The sequence below is a fragment of the Papio anubis genome, chromosome 17 (assembly GCF_008728515.1).
Source record: "Papio anubis isolate 15944 chromosome 17, Panubis1.0, whole genome shotgun sequence".
In the NCBI taxonomy this organism is placed as follows: Eukaryota; Metazoa; Chordata; class Mammalia; order Primates; family Cercopithecidae; genus Papio; species Papio anubis.
In genome coordinates this window covers 40,936,474-40,958,202 of record NC_044992.1, presented here as the reverse complement: position 1 = coordinate 40,958,202, position 21,729 = coordinate 40,936,474, and the positions used below count along the sequence as shown (strand labels likewise).

General features: G+C 41.3%; 1 protein-coding gene across 1 annotated transcript in view; it reads right to left on the bottom strand.

Annotated features, from left to right (window-relative positions):
- CA10 (carbonic anhydrase 10) overlaps nucleotides 1-21,729 on the bottom strand; it is a 524,630-nt gene that overhangs the window by 100,914 nt on the left and 401,987 nt on the right. Inside the window, exon 5 of the mRNA XM_009190286.4 lies at nucleotides 14,465-14,650. Within this exon, the coding sequence (XP_009188550.1) occupies nucleotides 14,465-14,650 (186 nt within the window). The remainder of the gene's footprint in view (nucleotides 1-14,464; nucleotides 14,651-21,729) is intronic.

Sequence of the window (21,729 nt, the reverse complement as noted above, 5' to 3'; positions counted from 1 at the left end):
GTGACAGAATCGTCTTGCTGTTTCGGCTCTCTAAAGACCAGAATTGAAATAAAAACTAAGTAGATGATGCTGATAATTCCTGGGGTTGCTTCCTAGGGGTGCTCAATGCAGAGAAATCATTTAACTTGTAATTAATTATACAAAGCAAAATGGTTCAAGGGGAACCTAGAGTTTCTAGTAAAATACCTTATTAACCACAGGGGAGTTTTACCTGGGAGGTGCAAAATGACTGAGGTATGACGGTGTGTCTCTGTGTGTGTGTGAGTGTGTGCAAGCTACTAGTATGGTAGTGGTAGGAGCAGGAGGTTCAATATTTCCAGCATCATAACAAGAAAAGGTCACACATCCAAGTGTGCAGAAGAATCTGAGCTTTAATTTTTGATGTTACATCAAATGACTTAATTTCCCAAGATTTTACCTTAAAGGAGGTATGAGGGTGGTTACAAAGTGTCTACTCAATCTTTGGCAGTTGTGGTGGTGGGGTCCAATGTAACACAAAGAATTTATCACACATCAATGTTTCTGACTCTCAAGATAGCACCATGACTCCTTAGTGAATGGTTTATACGTGATGACAAACTTATGCAAGGATATTTTACTTCCATAGGCCTCTTGGTGCTGGAAGAGCTGCTCTAGTCCTTTCATTTCTGGATGAAAGGAAAGAGATCTGGAGAGATTAAGTGGCTCGCCAAAGGTCACCTAGTCCTAGGGTGAGCATATATGATTCATTGTGCAAACTGGAGCACTTCTGAAGGTGAAAGGACGTACTGTAGTATTACAGTGATACCAGGACTTAACTGGTGTCAAACTGGACTGTTCAGGCAAGGCAGGGCAGGTGATCATCCTGTCTAGACAGCTCAGGGCTTTGCTTCAAACTCACAAGGAATGAGGAATATTCTATTTGCGAGTCTTCGCCAAGAATAAACTGCCAGCTGGGGGCGGGGAAGGGCACCACCTGGAGGCCAGGAATGGGAGGGCGCTTCTTGCAGGACCTCAAGCTGATGGGTTTTCTCCACAATTCAGTGCGGTTAGCAGGGGCTTGACTGTCTTCTGCAGGCCTGAGTGAGTGTTTTAGTCCATTTATCAGAATATCTGAGATGGGGTAAGTGAAAAAGAGCAGAAATTTATTTTTCACCGTTCTGGAGGCTGGGGAGTCCAAGATCAACACACCAGCAGGCTCAGTTCTCTGGTGGAGGCTGCATCCTCCAGAGGGGAGGAATGCTGTGTCATCCAATGGTGGAAGGCAGAAGGGAAAGAAGGAGGAGCCTTTTTTTCCTGGTAGCCCTACAGCAGGGAGCCTTGACACTGATAAGAAAACAGCACTCAGAAGGGCCCTGACTCATCTTCTTAGAATAAGGGTGTCAGGAACTAACTCACAACTGCTCATGTAATTTTTCAGAATTTTACTTTCTGCATGGGTGCTACTCTGGATTCTTGTTAGATGGGGATGGAGGATAGAAATGCTGACCTTGTATATATACAGCATGGAATATTACACAGCCATAAGAAAGAACAGAATCATGTCTTTTGCAGTAACATGGATGCAGCTGGAGGTCATTACCCTAAGTGAATTAATGTAGGAACAGAAAATCAAATACTGCATGTTCTCACTCATAAGTGGGAGCTAAACGTTGGATACTCAATGGCACCAACAGACACTGAGGACTACTGGAGGGGTAGGGAGAGAGGGAAGCAAGAGTTGAAGAACTGACTGGTGGGTACTATGCTCAGTACCCGGGTGATGGGATCATTCGTATCCCAAACCTCAGCATCACAAGATATACCCAAGCAACAAACCTGACCATGTACCCCCACCTCAAATCTAAAATAAAAGTTGAAATTATTAAAAAAAAATGTGAACCACAGGTGATGCATCTTGAAGAAGCATGTCATTGCTAATAAAAACAACAATTTTTGAGCACTCATTCTGTGCAAGGAACTATTCTGAACACTTTTTATACATTGATCCCCTGAATCCATACAACTACTCTATGAAGTGAAACTGTTCTGTCTCCTGATTGTGCTGATGGTCATGCAAATCTATATACCTGTTAAACTTCAGAGAATTTTACGCCAAAATAAAAAAGTTAATTCTACTGTATAACTTTAAAAAAAAAAAAAAAAAGAAAAAAAGACTATATACTGTATAAGTCCACGGATTGAAATTCAGGAAAGGCAAAACTCTAGTGATTGCAGATCAGTGATTGTCAGGGGCTAGGGTAGGAGGGAAGGACTGCAGAAGAACACAGAAACTTTTTGGGTGGATAGAAATGTTCTAGACCATTGTGGTCATGGTTACACAATTATGTATTTGTGAAAAAGCATCATATTGTACAGTTTAAATTCTTGAATTTTTCTTTTTGCAAACTATACCTCGACAAAGCTGGGGAAAACCGCCCTATAGAATGGACATCACTCATATTTGTCTCATTAATAAGGAAATTGAGGCACAAGGAGGTTGAATAAATTGCCTAGGGTCACAGCTGATAGAGCCAGGATTCAAATATAGGAATGAATAACTCCACCAATTTTCACTTTCACAATTAACAGCTGCTCATGCAAGTAGGTCATGGTCCTTAACCTGGGTCATGGGAACACATTAGCCCTAAAGAGGCAGCTGCAACAGGCAGGAAATGTTTGACCCCCACAGAGGACCTTACAGAAATAGCAGCTGTTCTGGGGTGGCCATTTGAGTCCACACACAATTAGTCTTTCCCAAAGCAGACACAATTATTTGATTTGAAAAACTGGTGCCGGGATGCTAAGTTCTGATGCAGATATCTAGTGGCCCCTGGGCCTTCCCCTATTTCCTGGCTGAGAGTGTGATTTAAAACCTCCTGGCTGAGCTCATTTTGCCAAATAGCTCCTGCAGGATTCATTTCCAAGGCTGAGTCCAGAAATTTCTAGCTCAGCAAATAGATCCAAAGCGAGATAATGAATTCACCCAAGCTACCTCTGAGATTAAGGAATACGGATTCTTGTGCTCTGCAGAGGCAAATAGATGTGTTTATACACAAATTTACAGATAAACAATGCCTTGCTTGTTATAAAGAAGACAGAAAAAATATAACTGTACATCTGTGGGTAACTTCCCAGTAGCTGTCCGTCTGGGAGGGGAAGGTGAATGAAGCCACGGTCCTCCGCAGGAACACAGAATGATGCTGTGTCATATTTCACACTGCTGCTGTACTACTTGGAGAAATAGGCTCCTGTCTCACTTTACAGCTTCTTAAGGCTGATGTAGAACTGAGAGGAACTGGAAGATCATCTCAGGTAACAGAATCAGGCACTTATGATTAGAAGAATGGACTTACCCAGGATCAAGTAGCTACTTAGTGGCAGAGCCAGAGAGGTAAGGTGACTGTCTAAGGTCTCTCAGTGCATAGCTGGAGTCAGAGACCCGGTTCTCTTCCCTGGACCAACCATGAAATTGAAAGCAGGTTCTTTAACCTCTCGAGGTTTCCATTCCTTGAATATAAAATGGTACTAATGAGTGCTAGCTCACAAGCTTACTGTGAGGACCGGGTCTGATAAGGCGCTAAGCACAATGCCTGAGACAAAGTACATGCTCAATAAGTTACAGCTGATAGTAGAAGTCGTTTTAGTTCACTGTGATTATGCTAATGTATCTTATCTTTGGTTTGGACTAGATGAGTTCTAAGGTGAACCTTAGAACTTAGTCATTGGCTAGCCAATAACTGACTTGTACAGCACTTTATGGCTTAAAAAGCCCTATCACAGAAGAGTTTGCTTTGCATTGCACAATTACCTTATTATATATATATTATGTATTTATTATATATAGTATATATTATATATATGGCTATATATATTTTATATATATATAAAAAATACATATATGGCTCGCTTTTTGAATCTTGGGATTTGACAGAATTCTAAATTTTATTTAAAAAATTAAAAATCCCCAATTAAGAGTCAGGAAACTTGGGTTCTGGTCCTAATTCTACCGCTAAATCTCCGTGACCTTGGGCAGGATTTTCCTTTGTACATACAGGGGGTGCGCTGGAAGAGATGGCCTCAAAAGTTCCTCCCTCTGACACTGTCACTTTAGGTGGACACTTGGAGTAGACTTGTCCTTTCCAAGTCCAGGTCTATGTCTGGAAATGAGAGATGTGACCTTTCACAGAACCTCTACAAATTTTCATCAGCCATTGATAGTATCAGAGTCCCAATGAATATAGGTCATTCTTATTTAACACGTCCTTTTCATATATATATATATACACACATATATATATGTAATATATATTTATCTATTATATGGTAATATATATATATATAGAACCAGCATGATTAGCCCCATTTCCCAGTTTAAAAGACTCAAAAAGGCAAAGTGGTTTACTGAATTCTGCCTTTTCCAAGATCACGCAGCTAGTAAGTGGCAGAGAGGAGTGTTGAAGTCAGATCTTCTAAGTCAAAATGTTGCCCTCTGTCCGGTGGCCCAAGTGTCCAACTCTCAGGCCAGTGTTCTTCCCCTTAGTGTGTTTGTCCCTGCTTCCCTACAGCCCCCCTTCCAGGCCAAGCCAACCATTGCTCTTGGAGTCTGCCTCTCACCAGCAGATCCAATGAATAATCATGAGAGTAACCCTACTGTTGCCCTTTTTACTGCGGAGATGGGGATAGATTTATAGAACTGACTCTGGCTGGTATTTGGGAATGGATAATTACCTTCACTTACTATATCCTAGGCTGCTTTGGCTAAATATTTACTGCCCAGAATTCTGCCCTTTCCAACCAATTCTGAACACAGGCATGGCACAGGCAACAAAGTGGCATAATTCATTTGGGGCAACCATAAATCTAAGGCTTCCACCAGAAATGATGCGAAAAAATTAATGGAACATGAAATCAAGTAAATGGAAGTGAGTACGGTAATTAGTTCATATTTTAATCCTCAGGTCTGTTTATTATCTGTCAACTGGGCGAGCAATTAAGTTGGCACTATTGAAATGATTAGCTTTGTTTCAGCAAAAGTTTATCGATATGTCAGTGCAAATGAATCCGGGGGTTTTAAATGGCTTTATTTTGAATTGTAGAGCAGCACATCCATGGAGCAGCTAGACATTGAATGATTTAATTTAGCAATATTATTATCTAGATTACTTATATTTAATATCACTGAACTGTTCTGGAGGGTTATTGGGGAACATGGGCGGGGGAGATTTAAACTGCACAAAAGCATTGCTTCTGTTCTTAGGTTCTTAATGCAGTAGTATGATTGCCTTTTCATATTGAGACCAAGGAAGAATCTTTAAGATAGTGTATTTTAGTTTTCCAATCTTTAATTCTCACGTTTATCTCAATCAGGCACTATTATGGCTTGCTCTCACATTGGTGGTCTTTTCTCAGGGGTGATTTGGTGATTTCTAGATCCATTTCCTCATGGATGCTCATCATGGCTTATGTTTTGTAAAATAATCTGCCAATGTCTTTGCCATTTTGAGGCTGACTCTATAAATGCCCTTGTGATGGGGCTGTGCTCACAAATGCAGGAAATCTGATTCTCAGGCTCTATTTGCTCTATGAGGTGACTAAACCAGGTGACCTAAAAAGGCTTTTTGAATCTTGGGATTTGACAGAATTCTAAATTTTATTTAAAAAATTAAAAATCTCCAATTAAGAGTCAGGAAACTTGGGTTCTGGTCCTAATTCTACCACTAAATCTCCGTGACCTTGGGCAGGTCTCTTGCCCTTTCTGACATTTGATTTTTCCCTTGTACCTACAGGGTGTGCACTGGAAGAGATGGCCTCAAAAGTTCCCCCCTCTGACACTGTCTCTTGAGGTGGACATTTGGAGTAGACTTGTCCTTTCCAAGTCCAGGTCTATGTCTGGAAATGAGAGATGTGACCTTTCACAGAACCTCTACAAATTTTCATCGGCCATTGAGAGTATCAGAGTCCCAATGAATATAGGTCATTCTTATTTAACCCCTCCTTTTCCAATTGATTTTATTCCTGTGGCGTTGGAAATGAGTTAAAAAACACAGCCAGTTCATGGAAGTGTGGTGAACGGTACTCATGCCTGTAACTGCAGTGTCATTGGTTACTAAATAAATGAAGGTCTCATTCAACACTTGTAAAATGATAGCCATGGTCTCCATGGTGACAGGTCTGAGGCAGAACCCTGATCAAATTCCAGTTAATGCCTGTCTTTAATATTGTCTTTTGTAATGTAACACCTCCCTCCTTGCTTCTGATGAAACATCAGCAGAGAGATCAGAGTCAAGTGGAGGAGGATGGTGGCTGTCATATGCCATCCTGGGGGTCCAGGCCAGAGTTATGATGCAGATTAGGCTGGAGTCAATGGGATAATGAGTTGACTGCAGGAGGCTGTCTTCTAATGCAATGCCCTCTCTCTCAGGCTGCACTAGTGGTCTAATACTGGCAATTCAGGAACTGCTGACTTGATTGGGCTGTGCTTTCCCAGAAGTAATTATAAAAATGTCCAGAGGGAGAACTTCCTCTCCTTAGATCAGAGTCATCATCTGCTTGCTGATATCGCTGTAATGTGCCATACCACCATCTGAGCTTCTGCCTCTGTTTGCTTTGCTTCTCCAAGGCCAGTTTGCTCACTCTGGTGGGACTGGCTCTTGGAATCTAGAAATTTGACGTCTAGCATTGGCAAAGCTCCTTAGTCTGATCCTAGGCATAATTCCAGGGCTGAAATGAGGAATCTAAATGAATTTTTCTGGTACACAGACTCTCAATTGTTCCATTATTTCTCCCAGGTACTCCGAATTTACTTTCCTTGTATTTGTGAATAATTTAACATAAAAAATTCTAGAACCTCTGTTAATATTGACAACTTTATTAGGTTTGCCATTATGACTACACAATTTAATTCATGATATATTGGGCATAATTTGGATACTTTGAAAGCTACATTCTTAAATTATCTTCATTTACTCATTTAATCTCTACTCAGCAATATGTACCCGGTGCCCATTATGTATATGGGGAGATATTTAAAAAGTACAACATACTCTGCGACTGTAGGGAGTTAACAGTCTGATTGGAAAGACAGGATCCTCTACTATACTGTAGGTTCCTTACAGGCAGGCACTATGGCCTATCAGTCTTTGAATTTCCCTACCAAGCTAGGGCCCAGAGCAGATGAGTAATCATTCGTATTGGGCTTATGGATAAACTGTGGGCTACATTAGGTAGTGTTACAAATCAGAAGACCCGAGTTAAGTCCAATCTTGGTTATTTATTGCCTGCATGGTCTTGGGCCTTTGTTTCCCCAAGAAGGTAGTAACATTGAGAGCAACCTCCTTGAGGTTTATGATCAAATGGGAGAATTTCTGTCCCTGTGCTTTGGAATTTATTCAGAGTAAAAACTAAAGTCCATACAAAGTGCCTGTAGAGAGGACCTGCGTGGTCTGCAGCAGCCTCTGGCCATGCTCTGACCTCTCTGACCTCCTTCCCCATCACTCACACGTGTGCCCATGCTGCTTCTCCTCTTCCTTGCATGCTCACAGCTCCCTCCCACTTCAAAACCATGGTACTTGCGATTGCCTCTGCCTGGAATTTCCTTCCCCAGACATCTCCCTAGAAACCTCACAAATGTCATCTTCTCATTGAGGCCTATACTGGCCACGCTATTTAAACCTGTAGCTCACTCCTTCCACTCCTCATTCTCTGATCTCTCTTGTTTTGCTTTAGTTCTGTCTCTGTAGCATTCATAATATTCTAAATTGACATGTACATTTACTCATTTATTATGTTATTATTTATTATCTGTCTCCCCCCGCTAGACTATAAGCACCTTACAGGTAGACATTTTTATTTGTTTTATTCACTGTAGCATATAATAGACACTCAATCAATATTTGTTAACTGGATGAATAAATGAAGGTAAACCACAAAGCATCAACAGTGGCCAAGTGTTGGCAGTGAGATTCTGCAGCCACCTATGGGCACGACTGGGTGAGTTCTAGATTGTGCTACATAGTAATTAATTCAAGTCTATGCCCTGTACTTCCAATGGCTCTTAAATCGCTCCAGGGTAGCACTTAAATTGCTCAATCCTTTTGTGTCCTTTACCACATTTAAGATAGGGCTAGGTGGGTGCCTTCTAAATACATTTTGAATTTCTCAAAGCAGATTTCTTTACCAGAGAAATTCCAGACCACGTCTTAGTAGTAACTGCAGACTGAACCACTCTTCCTCTTTTACTGTTTCTAGTGGAATTTAATGCTTTGGGTAGCCTTCATTTAAATGCTCCATCTTCAAGTTAAATGGGGCTGTATATTTCCTGTATAGTCAATGGATGCAACATCAGAATTTCAGGGGAAAAAGGCCTATAAGATTTTTGTTCCTGGGACACAAATGGTTGACTGAATTGTTGACTGCACAAACACCACTTAAGCACTGACTGTATGTCAGGCCCTGTGCTAGGTGCCTGGCATGCAAAGATGAATAGATCTTGTCCTTAAGAGGTTTACCAAGGTATTTTTATTCCCTCATTCCGCAAATATTTATTGACTATCCTCATGTTCAGACAATGTATGACATGCTGGGAACACAGCAATAATCAGTATAAAATTCCCATCAATGAATGACTATGGTTCCAATAGAAGTGAGATTAAACAGTTACAAGACCCACAGTGATGGGCAATATAATAGATTGGGGTCAGCTAAAAAGGCCAGGTAGTAAATATTTTGGCTTCTGCAAGCTGCATATGGTCAGTCAGTTTCTCTCTTTTTAATAGCATCCTTTAAAAGTGTAAACCATTCTTAGCTCCTGGGCTGGACTTGGCCCACAGGGTATGGTTTGTAAACCCCTATAATAGATGAATACACAGGATCCTCTGGAAGTCAATGGGAGGCAGCACCTTCCTGTCTGGGAGGAGAGTAAGGGGCTTGGGAAGCTACAATGGGGGACTGGTGGATGGGGGAAGGGAGATGGGGCTGGCATTGAGAGTAGAGGGAGCAGCTTTACCGTGGCATATAAGTAGCGCTTCCATATGTATTGTCCATGTACCTGTCCTTAAACATCCCAATCCTCATTCCCTCTCAATCTCCAATTGTGTCAACAGACCATCTCTACCAGGAGGTCGTGGCAGAGCAGGAAAGTGCTAATTACATTGCCTGAGCACTCCTCACAAGCCATTCAATACCTAATGGGGCCCTGGCTCTCAAGGATGTTCTCCTCAGCACTTTTCATACCCTAGCACACTTCAGGACAATTTGATGTTAGTTGCTTATTCCTACAAATTTGTGTTGCTTTAGTGAAACCAGCCTCTCAAGGATGCAAATAATTGATTCCTGGAAGAGGACAAGGCCTGCATTTTCTGTTGTTTAGTTTCAGTTGTTGGTTCTGAGATAATTGTTTTCTCTTTTCTGATTCAGAGCCACTGAGAGAGAGAGAGAGAGAGAGAGAGAGAGAGAGAGAGAGAGAGAGAGAAAGTGAGAGAAAGCCCCATATTTTACATATGACTTCAATTCTCCCCTTTTAATTAAACACATCCTATCTATATCACCATAGCAACAGCTATGGACTCTTCCCTCTCTCAGATGTGTTTTGAGCAGGATCAGAGAATCCAGAGGCTGAGATCTAGCAAGGTCAAGGTGTTTCTACCTTGCTTTCAGAGGGAGCAGCAAGTGGGTCAGGTTGCACAGCTGTTCACCCCTTCTTCCCTTATGCTATCCAGAGAGAGCTATTTCATAATCCCCTTCTGGAATAAGCTTCAGATATAATCCATATTATGTGGTATTATCAATATACGTATCCCTCAATAGACTTTACACATCTGTGGGCAGAAGCTACACTCTGGCCCATGCCTAGCTCAGAGCCTACCACATGGCGGAAGCACAAGAGCGTGTGAAGAGTGGATGAAGTTAACAGGAGGAATTGGCTGTAGATCTTGCATGAAGTGGCTGGTACAATTCTCAGTGTACCCCTCTGCCCCCTTGAAAAGAAGAACTAAAGGAAGGATTTTTAAATGACCTTGTCCAATGTATCCCAAATCAGGAAGATTCTTCTTCTCTAGCCCCACTACTGCAGTGGAATCCAAGCCATGATTCTCTTCAAACATTATTTTTTGCCTGGCTAATGTATTTTCTTCTTTTCATAAATACCCTACTTTATACTGGACATTAACCATTTAGACATGATTAGCAAGCTAAGGGTCTTACTTATTAAAAAGTTAATTTTTCCTTCTTAAAGAAATTGAGACATTTGAATCCCTGAATATGCTCATTTATCACCAACTCCCAACAAGGAATCCAGGAGTTCTCTGTGTAGGACATGAGTAATTTTCATAAAAATGCAGTTGCTGACTGTGTCATACATCCACGCAGCTTTATAAAACAAAGCAAATGATTACCATCAATTACAATAACCTCACTAGACAAGACTGCAATTAATCTACAGCTCTTCAGATAACGACTGTTGCACTGTGCCAAGGAAAATGCCTGGCATTAATTGACTTATCACGATCAGCAATGATAGATAGGGCAGATGGCAATGTGATTATTCACTGTCAACAAAATAAACACATGCTTTCTTGCTAGAAGTGTCTACTTGGGTCCTCTCAAAGGATAGCCAAAAATAGAGGCCAAAGGTGGCTTTGAAGGTAGCACAAAATAAAAATTAAGTTAACCAGATTCGTGCAATCAACCCACATAACAAACCTGCACGTGTACACTTTAATCTATAATAAAAGTTGAAATTCGTTTTTAAAAAAGTTAACCTTCAGGGTGAGATATATTGACTTTTACTGAGGCTAATCCTCAGTAGAATACAATTTAAGGAAATTTCTATAAGAAAATCACGGATTGGCGTGGTGGCTCACGCCTGTAATCTCAGCACTTCGGGAGGCTGAGGTGGGCGGATCACTTGAGGTCAGGAGTTCAAGACCAGCCTGGCCAATAGTGAAACCCCATCTCTACTTAAAAAATAATTTTAAAAAAATTCTCCAGGCATGGTGGTGCACACCTGTAATCTCAGCTACTAGAGAGGCTGAGGCAGGAGAATTGTTTGAACCCAGGAGGCAGAGGTAACCCAGGAGGCAGTGAACCAAGATCATGGCACTGCACTTCAGCCTGGTGGCAGAGCGAGACTCCATCTCAAAAAAACAAAAAACAAAAACAACAAAAAAAACCAAAACAAACTTACGAATTGTATAAAATTTCAGCATCAGAAGATACATTAAAACTGACAGTTTCCCTTGCTCATTTGAGTGTGAGTCACTTTTATGGAGTCACCAAATTCTGTTCAGTGCTTAATAACTCCAGTAATGGGGCTGGGTGCAGTGGATCACACCTATAATCCTAGCACTTTGGGAGGCCAAGACAAAAGAATTGCTTTAGCCCAGGAGTTAGAAGTTACAGTGAACTGTGATGGTGCTACCACTGTACTTCAGCCTGTGTAACAAAGTAAGACTCTTTCTCTCAAAATAAATAAATAAATAATAAATAAATACATAAATAAAATAATTCCAGTAATAGGAAGTCACAATTTTCAGAGGGAAACTCATTTCATCAGTGTATCATTTTCATCATTAGAACACATATGTAGCTGAATTCCATCTATATGTAGCTTCCACCCATTGGCCATAGGTATCTTCCCTTAGGCTACATAGAAGATGCCAAACTCTTGTTGCTCGCTGAAATCCTTAAATGGGATCTCAAAGGTCAATTGCTTATCGCACTACTTTGCATATAACATTGTTTTGGGGACTCTGAAATTCTGGTCTCTTGCACCTAAACCCATAGCAGTTCGTCCATAGACCCCTGACATTGAGAGGTTTGGAAAGAAATGTGATTCGATGAATGCATCTACCCAGGGCAAGGTATAATTATACCTATGCTGAGGCCAGTGCTCAAGCCTACATTGAAGCAGTGGATGTGTGTGTGTGACCACCCTACTTGGGAAGCTGTTTTCCAAGTCTCATCAGTCTAGACAGCACCCAGCCTTGCCATTTCCAGGGGACAATTACCAAAGTGTGCTCCTTCCCCACCTTTTATGCAGTGTGATTTTGTTGATTAAGTCCCCTTGGTTTAGAAAACTGGGATAATTCAGGCGGAATTTCACCTAAAATTGGCATAGTGATTACTAAACAAAATTTCTTGGGGAAAGTTTTACAAATGTACAAACCGGGACCCTATATCCTGCGACTCTGATTCAGTTGGTTTTGGGAAGGACTGAGAGGAAAGTATTTTGACAAGGCTTCCCAGTTCATTGTGATTTGCAACCCTGCTTACATGCTTTCTTCACTCATTGCTTTCTTCACTGGGAACACATAATAATGTACCATTGTGGAAATACTTCACAAACCTAATTGTCAGACTCTCCTGGGAACTTTTTAAATGCAAATTCTTTGGTGTACCTGATACCTGTGGTCTGGGGTAGGTCTAGGAAAATTCATACACTAAGAGATCAAATTACTATATGTTTCCCTTAGGGATTTTGGAAGCACTCATTTACTTTAAAATTGTGGTTCATGTATAAGTTACAAAGCACCCTTACCATATACTGAAGAAACAAGTGTCAGTAAAGAATAATACAATGTAAAGATTTTAGCCTACTGAACGTCTACATTTTATCAATTATTCATTTAAAAATTATTTCTACTCTGAGGCAGTGCTGTGATAGGTGCTGGAATATGACAGGATATGGGGGAGAAAAAGAAATAATGGAAAAGAAAAAAATGAGCAAGTAAGCCAATGGATAAAATAATTACAAACCTTAAAATAACTTAAGAGCAAGAATTCATCTAATTTTGAATATTCTCTAATTCAGACTGGAAGTACCCAGTTATGCTCAAATTCTGAGTTTCTGTCCTGCTTTCACTGTATTTCTTGTTGTACTCTAGTTCAGAATCTGCAACTTGGGAGCCTGGCATTACAATGCCTTTGGCAGACATCCCTAATGAATCCTAGCATTTTTTTCTCTACAGATCCAGGAGGGAGATCCATCCTACAGCTCAACCCTATTGTCTATACAGTCATTATTAATAGATCACAGATAAAATGCTAGATGAAATCTTCATGCAGCTTCTCCAGCACACACTGCCCTGACATGCCTCGGGGCTTTTGCTCACACTAGCCCTCATTTCCTGCTTTATCATTGTTGTTTATCAATCATTGAATACTTTCAGTGTTCTTACATCTGGAATCCCACTTAATTTTTAAAATAACCTCTAGAGGTATCTAAACTGTGCCTTAGAAGGCTAAAGTAACATCCCAAGATCACACAGTGCGTATCAAAGCGAGACTACAAAACTCAGGTCACTGGACTCCAAAGCTGATGGTCTTAAAATTGTTCTTCATTGCCTCTCTTTACAGCCCAGTTCAAAGGGCACCTTCTCTGTGAAGCTTCTCCTGACCCCTTCAAGCAAAATTTGTCACTTCTTCCTTTGAGTTTGCCAGGGCCTTTGTACATCCCCATTACAGCATGACATTATACTTTAATGACTTGAATATAGCACTCTTTGAGTTCCTCTGTGGTAGGAGCCTTTCTTTTTTTTAATCTCTGTATCCCTGGTAACTAGATGAGTCCTTAGGCAGGCTCTTATTGATGCATTTTGAATGCACATTAAAATCTGGCTGCTGGACTCATTAAGATTGTGGGTCTGTTTCCTAGTGCTTGGCCTTAACACCCTAAAAACAAGGCCAGATTTATACATGATCTTTAAAAAAATGAAAAGACCACATGCGATACATATTTTTGTAATTTCAAAGCCTTCCTGACATCAGTTATTGAGGACTCTTAAACAGAAACCTAGTTACAGGGCATTTAGGGTCTAAGGACCCCTGATCTCTAATTCATAAACGCCCTCCACTATAATGTAAAAGAGATCAAATTACCTATACCCTGCTTGTGAAGTGTCACACCACAGATGACAACTGTTTAAACCATAGCTTTTGTCCTATAAATGAAACTGTGGTTGGGCTCTCTGCTGTGGCTTGAGTTCTGTCTGGGTTGATGGTGGCACACAGTGACATTTCCATTTTGCCGAAACTCAGGAAACCTATTGAGTTGCCTGACACTTATTTTATGGTATGTTATAGTTTTATGCAAATATGACTCATTATATTCAAAAGAAAAGTTATGGAATCTGTGCTATCATATGTGACACATGAGAGGCTGATCACCCAGATAGGTGTAAGTAAAGACGTATTATATATATAAGGTGAGGGTTTGGGGTTGAAATAATGCTCTAGAAATATCATTGGGCATGAGTCTCAAGAGAGCCACACTAGTGTCTCAGAAAGAAAGAGTTAGTTTCATTGTAGCCTTCCCTGGAAAATACTAGAAGCTTGTTATTGACTTTGATGCCAATTTGCAAAAGACAGATGGAGAAAGAAGGCATGGGTCTTCTCATTTCATAGATTAGGGAAAATCTCTTTGTTATGTCATCCCATCTTGGATATAAACAGGCACCCAATCTTGTACGTTGACATTTAAACTTAGTACTTTGACAGACTAACATACCTCCCCAGAGAAGGCCTGTCCATTGAGGAGGTGCTCCGACCCTTGGCTGTCCTCACTCCCAAAGTGTAGTCGGATCTCCTCCAGCCGGTGGCTGTACGTCATGGGCCCTCCAGATATGTTGACCAAGTGCTCCTTGTCCAGGCGAAGGGATACATGTCTTCCAGTGTTGTACATGGTCCCACTGACCTGCAAGGCAATTAGCAACAGGTCAAGCAAGGCCCTCCTTCTTCTATGCCTCCCCAAACCCAGCATGGTGCTTGGATCAACGCCTTTTGCTTCCTCTTGATGGGAAGATGGGCTAAATCCACATGTGGAGTAGGGAGTGGCAGCTGCCCCAGAGGGTATATGTGGGATCTATGGTAATTTCTATGAGGCATAAACCACATGATGGCTTAGGAATTTGAGGTAAGAACTCACAGGAGACTTCACCAATTGTGACTAATATTTTGTGCGTTGCATCTTATAAAAAATGAACTTGTCCTTCTTACTGTAAGTGTTTGGAATGGAAAGATACTGCAAGAGTTCTAAATCTCAGCTGAGAAATTGGAGAAGGCAGTTAGTAAGGGGTGAGATACTAGAAGGCCAAATGAGACAAGGAAGAGAAAATGAGTGAACAGAAGCAGACGCTCGTGGGAGATGGAAAGCCTAGGTCTGAATTCTCAAGCGTCCTATATGGTGTGTCTTGGTTAGTTCCTTTTCCTGCCCTGCAACCAGACATTGCACAGAATCCTCATAGCTTGTGGGCCTCAAGTGTTAAACTAAAGGGATTCACTCAAGTTTCCAGTTTCACAGATTCCTAGACTTACTCCTTATTCCTGATTCCATCTTGCTCCAGCCCCTCCAAACTGCTAACATGACTGCTGGGCATTCGTTTTCCTTCTTTCTTTTCTTGTTGGGCCTTGATGTTCAGGTTCATCTTCCTGACTGTGACCTTAGCACTTCTCAACAACAATTGATTCTGGAACACTCTTTCCCATCTGAAACTCTACTTTCCTACTCTCTTGGGTTGGCTTAGCTTTGGGAGTAGGATCTAGAGCTTAGGGGAGACATTGAATGAGTCTGGAAGGCGTGTTTCTGGGTTACAGGAGGCTGAACTACTTGGATTTTCTTCCTACTTACTCTGACTTCTTTGGCCAAGCCTTCAGCCCTAGTGATTCCTGAAGGGCTTCCTGTAACTTCTGATACCTTCATTAGATGTGGTTTTCATATATATGCTCTATAGCGCTATCATTTTCCTGCCCCCCTTCCACCTTTCTGACACTGGTGTTGTGAATGAGTAGCTCTTGGGTTGTTCACCGTGGCAGAGACCATAATGCTCACCAAATACTCCAGTGACTCATTTTGTTTCCTGCTACCTTACTGTAGAATGGAGCCCATGTGACTGGTGGGGGCCATGGGCTGGGAGGGGTCATGACAAGTGTCACTTCCAGGTTGAAATAGTGGATTCCCTAGACTCACCTTCCCCTGGTACATCGACCAACGACATTATATGGAAATGGCAATGTGGTGCAGCTACTGCATGGAGCTCATGTCAGGCTCGGCCTCTAGAGATTACGTGCAGTTTACAAAAATGACAGGAATTCTTCCCCTCCCTATAACTACGCTCCCAACAATGTGACTTTGTAACTGCTGTCATCTAGATAAGATGCTATTTCTCTACGTCGAGTCTGGGCTGGCCTTGTCACTTACTTTGGCTAACAGCATGTGCTACACACAATATGATAGTCCTGAGAGTAGACCTTGAGGGCACGCATGTTTCTTCATTTCTTCCTGGAGCCGTGAACTACCATGCAAATGAGCCTGGGCTAGCCCGCTGGAGGATGGGACCACAGTGAGGAGAGCCATTCCAGGAGAGGCTGTCTAGACTGGCTATTCTGTGACTGATCCACTAGCTGACTGGCCCAGCTGAGATCAGCTTAGCCTGGCCCAGATCAGAAATGCCCACTGACCACAGGCTTGGAGCTAAAAAATTATTTAAGTCTCTAAAGTTTGGGGTGGTTTGTTATGCAGCAAAAGGGAGCTGATATACACTAAGTCAGTCATCTTCTTTCTCCTATGAAATCTGGAACTATCAACAGAGACTACTGAGTTTCTGAACTGCAAGGTCGCCTGGTACCAACCATACTGTTAAGCAGAGAAAGTCAGATCAGAGAGAGGGGACTGAGGCAGATGTCCCAACATTGACAGAGGAGACCACACACTGGGGAAGAGGGGAGGGAATGGGGAGAATAACTACTTAGCTTCAGATGTCTTTGTGTCTCTTTGATCTAGTTTCTTCTAGAGGCCCGAACTGTACTTTGTAATATTCTACGCCTTACCAACACATTTTTTAACCTCAAGTTATCTTTTCCTTGCAACCAAATGATCCATGCCAATGACTTCACTCCTGTTCTCCAGGCTCAAATAAATGTCTATTTAGTTAGTGTGAGATAATCAGAAGTTGTCTTCTTTTTATTTCCCATAACTTCCTTTGCAGTGCAATAGCTCAAGACAGATTTGTGTTTGACATGACTTCCATCTCTAAATATAACCTATTTTTCCTAATTATTAAGATAATACATAGGCATTATTATATGGTTTGAAAGATATGGGATAGCAAATAGACCACAATTTCACAATTAAATAGTAATCACCACTAATATTTTGGCATATAATTTTCACACTCATACCTATAGACCCATATTTTAATGAGATCATTTTATATATGTGCATTATGAATATATAATAAAGACTTTTCACTTGTATGTATATATGACTTTATATGTTATTCTCACTAACATATAGATATTTCCATGTCATTAACTATTCTTTAGCAATATCACTTTGAAATGTCTATATCATATTTCCTTGTAAAAATATATAGCTGATTGTTGAATCTTTACAGTCCTTTCACTTTTTCATTATTGTAAAAAAAAAATCTGTAATCAACATCCTTATGGATCAATCTTTTCACTAATCCAGAGATATTTCATTATGCAAATTCCAGGTCAAACAGTGTGCACATTATTACAGCATTTACTATGTATTGCTGCATCCATCTGCTATGGGGAGTAGATCCCACACAGCAGGGCTGGATCTCTGTAATTCCCTTCAAATGACATTAAGCACAGAACCATGGGATTCAATCCAGTGACATTCTGTGGTATAAAAGGCAACAAAAAACATTGCTCCAAGTTCCTATGACATGCATGCTTTGTGTAATTAGTCAAGTATCTTGGGCTTCCTAACACTTCTAGAAATCCTTTCATCTATGTCTGTCTAATGTTCCCAAGAAAATTCTTGCCCATTGAATCAAGGCACTGACTACATTTTATGCTTGCCTGAATTTTCCCAGTACTTGGGAAACACATTGGCACCAGCGGGTGGAAAAATCAGGGGCCCTGGAGTCAAAAGATTCTCAGTATGCCTCTTATTAGCCATGCGACCTAGGGTAGTTTACTTAATTTCTTGAAGCTTCAGTTTTCTTAACCATAGAGATAACAGAATTTCCTCCATGAAAATGACAGACAAAAAAGCTGTAAGGCATATTGAAAACAAATAGCAAAATGACAAAGTCCCTTCTTATCAGTAATTACTTTAAATGTAAATGGATTCCACTTGTATGCTGTATCTAAAGTAGCCAAAATCATAGAAACAGAAAGTAGAATCGTGATTGCCAGAGACTGAAGGAGGGAGAGAGAGTTAGTATTTAATGAGTATAAAGTTTCAGTTTCACAAAATAAAAAGAGTTCTGGAAACAGATGGTGGTAATGGTTGTACAACAATATGAATGTACTTAACACCACTGAATTGTACACTAAAAATGGTTAAGATGGTAAATTTTATGTCATATGTATTTTACAACAATAAAAAGTTGGTAAAAATTGCCCTCACGAGGTTGTGATAATTAACTAATATATGCAATGGTCACAAATGTTCATTCTCTTCCTTCCCTTACTCTTGGCTATTATGGCATGGGTGCCTAGGTGATACTGAAGGTTTCTCGTTGTTCTTCCCCATGTCTTCCCAAATTCCCAGAGCCTGGTGGAATATAATGTTGCTTGTTAAATGTCATCCTGAAGAACTGGAGCTAACTTCTGCCTTGTGAGGATTCACTGGCCTCTCATTTTGGGTTTTAAGGTGCTAGATATGAGGAGAATGCACAATCATCTTAAAGGCCATGAAGCAAACCCCAAACCAGAAGCAGGAATACACCAGAGTGCCTTCTAGTTCTTCGATCCCACTTCCAGACCCCTTCTGCATACATGGCTCTGTCTTCATTCATTCATTCAGTTGGCCATTTACTCAGAACAAAACATTCAATGCACCTAACTGTGTGCTAGGAGCTGGGGACAGTATGACTGTGAGCAAAGCCAGTCCCTCTTCCTGCCATCATGGAGCTCGCACTCCATTTTGGAGAGACCTGAATGGGGGCACAAAGTTATGGGCAATCCATAACTGCTATCATTTTCCTATGTGTTCTTACAATGAGATGCAACAACCCCTTATCCCCACTCTTCCCCTAGACACCGAAATAACATTAATTTGTATTAATCAAAAAAAAGCTGTGTAGCCAGGGTATGGTTTGTTGCACTTTAATTTAAAAATAAAGGCCTGACAACGTTATGTATGATATCTAAGGGTACATCTGCACTGTAGTAATTAACATTGCAGCAGTGTCATTTTATCTCGAATGCTAATTACTGTGTTTTCAATGAACTACTTTGGTGCACAGCATGTTGAAAAAAGTTGTATTATACAGACCAGGAAACAAAACAGAATGGAGAAGTTGGAGCTGCAAGGGATGTCCAGGTTGCCTCTGGCTGCCTCACAGCTCTTTTTGCTTTATCTTAATTCACTGCAAAATAAGGTGTGAGATGTGTGTGATATCCATTTTAACAGCAAAGAAAGTAAGTGGGGGTTGGTGAAGGTTCAGTGACTTATCCAGAATCACACAGTGGCAGGTGGCAAACCCAGGTCTTCTGATTCCAAGACTAATGATCTCGATGTAAGCAAACGCAAGTATCCTTGCTCATTTCAGATAAAAAAAAAAAATACGTTGGGGGGCCAGGCACGTTGGCTCATGCCTGTAATCCTAGCATTCTGGGAGGTCGAGGCAGGTGGATCACCTGAGGTCAGGGGCTTGAGACCAGCCTGGCCAACATGGTGAAACTCCGTCTCTACTAAAAATACAATTAGCTGGGTGTGGTGGTGTGTGCCTGTAATCCCAGCTACTTGGAAGGCTGAGGCAGGAGAATTGCTTGAACCCAGGAGGTGGACGTTGCAGTAGCTGAGATCGCACCACTACAGCCTGGGTGACAGAGTGAGACTCCATCTCAAAAATAAATAAACAAAAAAATTAAAATTAAAATTAAAAATAAGTAAATAAAAAATATGTTGGGGATTTTCATTTCTTCTCCAGTCTGTATTTGCAGATCTTAGGCAGTTCCAGAAAAAGTGGGATCTTTTTCAGGAAAAGATAGGACTATAATTGGACACTAGGCTGCTGAAGTTCATCCCAGGAGGAGGCTTCGAGAAACCTGAAGGTTAAGGAAATCCCTCAGTTTCCTCACCTGCAGAATTCATACTGGTTTAAGACTGGAGCTACATATATTGAGGGAAGCAGGTAATAGGTCCTCCACAGATATGCCTGTCCAGGTTTTATGTCAATCAATATTATCTTGATGACTTGAAACCATCTAGAAGTAATATGCTCTTTTGCAGAGCAAAAATTTTAGCCTGGTATATTTATTTTGCAAAATTAGATATCCTTGCATAGCAAACACAGTGCTTTGAAGCAGTCTGTGATTCAGGGCCTCTAATAAATGGGGTCATCTTTTTTCATTCTGGTGACACCATTATGTTAGAGGGAAATAAATTTGGTCAACGCATTTTTTTTTTTTTTTTTTTTTGAGATGGAGTCTCGCTCTGTCACCCAAGCTGGAGTGCAGTGGCGCGATCTCAGCTCACTGCAAGCTCCGCCTCCTGGGTTCACACCATTCTCCTGCCTCAGCCTCCTGAGTAGCTGGGACTACAGGCGCCCACCACCACACCTGGCCAATTTCTTGTATTTTTAGTAGAGATGGGGTTTCACTGTGTTAGCCAGGATGGTCTCAATCTCCTGACCTTGTGATCCGCCCGCCTGAGCCTCCCAAAGTGCTGGGATTACAGGCGTGAGCCACCGTGCCCAGCCGGTCAATGTATTTTTAAGGTAAGAAAAATTTTCCTTCTTTGAAAGTCATCTACAATCCTGTTCATAACAGATGGCATCTTGGTTAGAACCTTTACTGGGTGTCACAGGGGCTGGTGGTAAATTCTGAACCTGAACTTTCTCTGTTAATCATCACAATTTCTCCCTCACTAAACCCAGCACCAAACATGATGTGGTACTTGACACCCTACCATTTGCTTATTCTCAGCGGGAAGATATTAGGTTAAACCCACATGTGGAGGAAAGGCCTCCCACAGGGCATACCTGTCTTACCTGGCTTCTATGGCACTTTCCATAGAAGCAAACCGCCATCAGTCTGGGGCCAGAACTTGACCTCAGCTATCTTTGGCTCTAAAGCCTATGCTTTTAACCACTGGAAATTATTAAGTTGTGCAGTTTTTTTTTTTTTTTTTTTTTTTGAGTTGGAGTCTCGCTCTGTCACCCAGGCTGGAGTGTAGTGGCGTGATCTTGGCTCACTGCAACCTCTGCCTCCTGGGTTCAAGTGACTCTCCCACCACAGCCTCCCGAATAGCTGGGATTACAGGCACCTGCCATCATGCCTGGCTAAATTTTGTACTTTTAGTAGAGATGGGGTTTCACCATGTTGGCCAGGCTGGTCTTGAACTCCTGATCTCAGGTGATCCATCTGCCTCGGCCTCTCAAAGTGCTGGGATTACAGGCATGAACCACCACACCCGGCCAGAGATGGTTATTTAACAACATAATATTTCGGCATTTTCTTCAAGAGGTGGGTTGAGAGTGTAGGAGCCTCACAGTATTTTGGAGTTCAGGATGTTTAGGATTACTTACTGTTTACTCAGGGTTCTCTAGAGAAACAGAATAGTGTGTGTGTGTGTATACATATATATATAGGTAAAATAGTGTGTGTGTATACATATATATAGGTAAAATAAAGAGACAACACATGCACACACACACACACACACAGAAAATAAAGAGATTTTAAGAAATTGTCTCATCTAATAATGGACATTGGCAGGGTGGGCCTGCAGGCTGGAGACAAGAGCTGATGCTGCATTTTACCTCTGAAGGTCCCCTGCTGCAGAATTCCTTC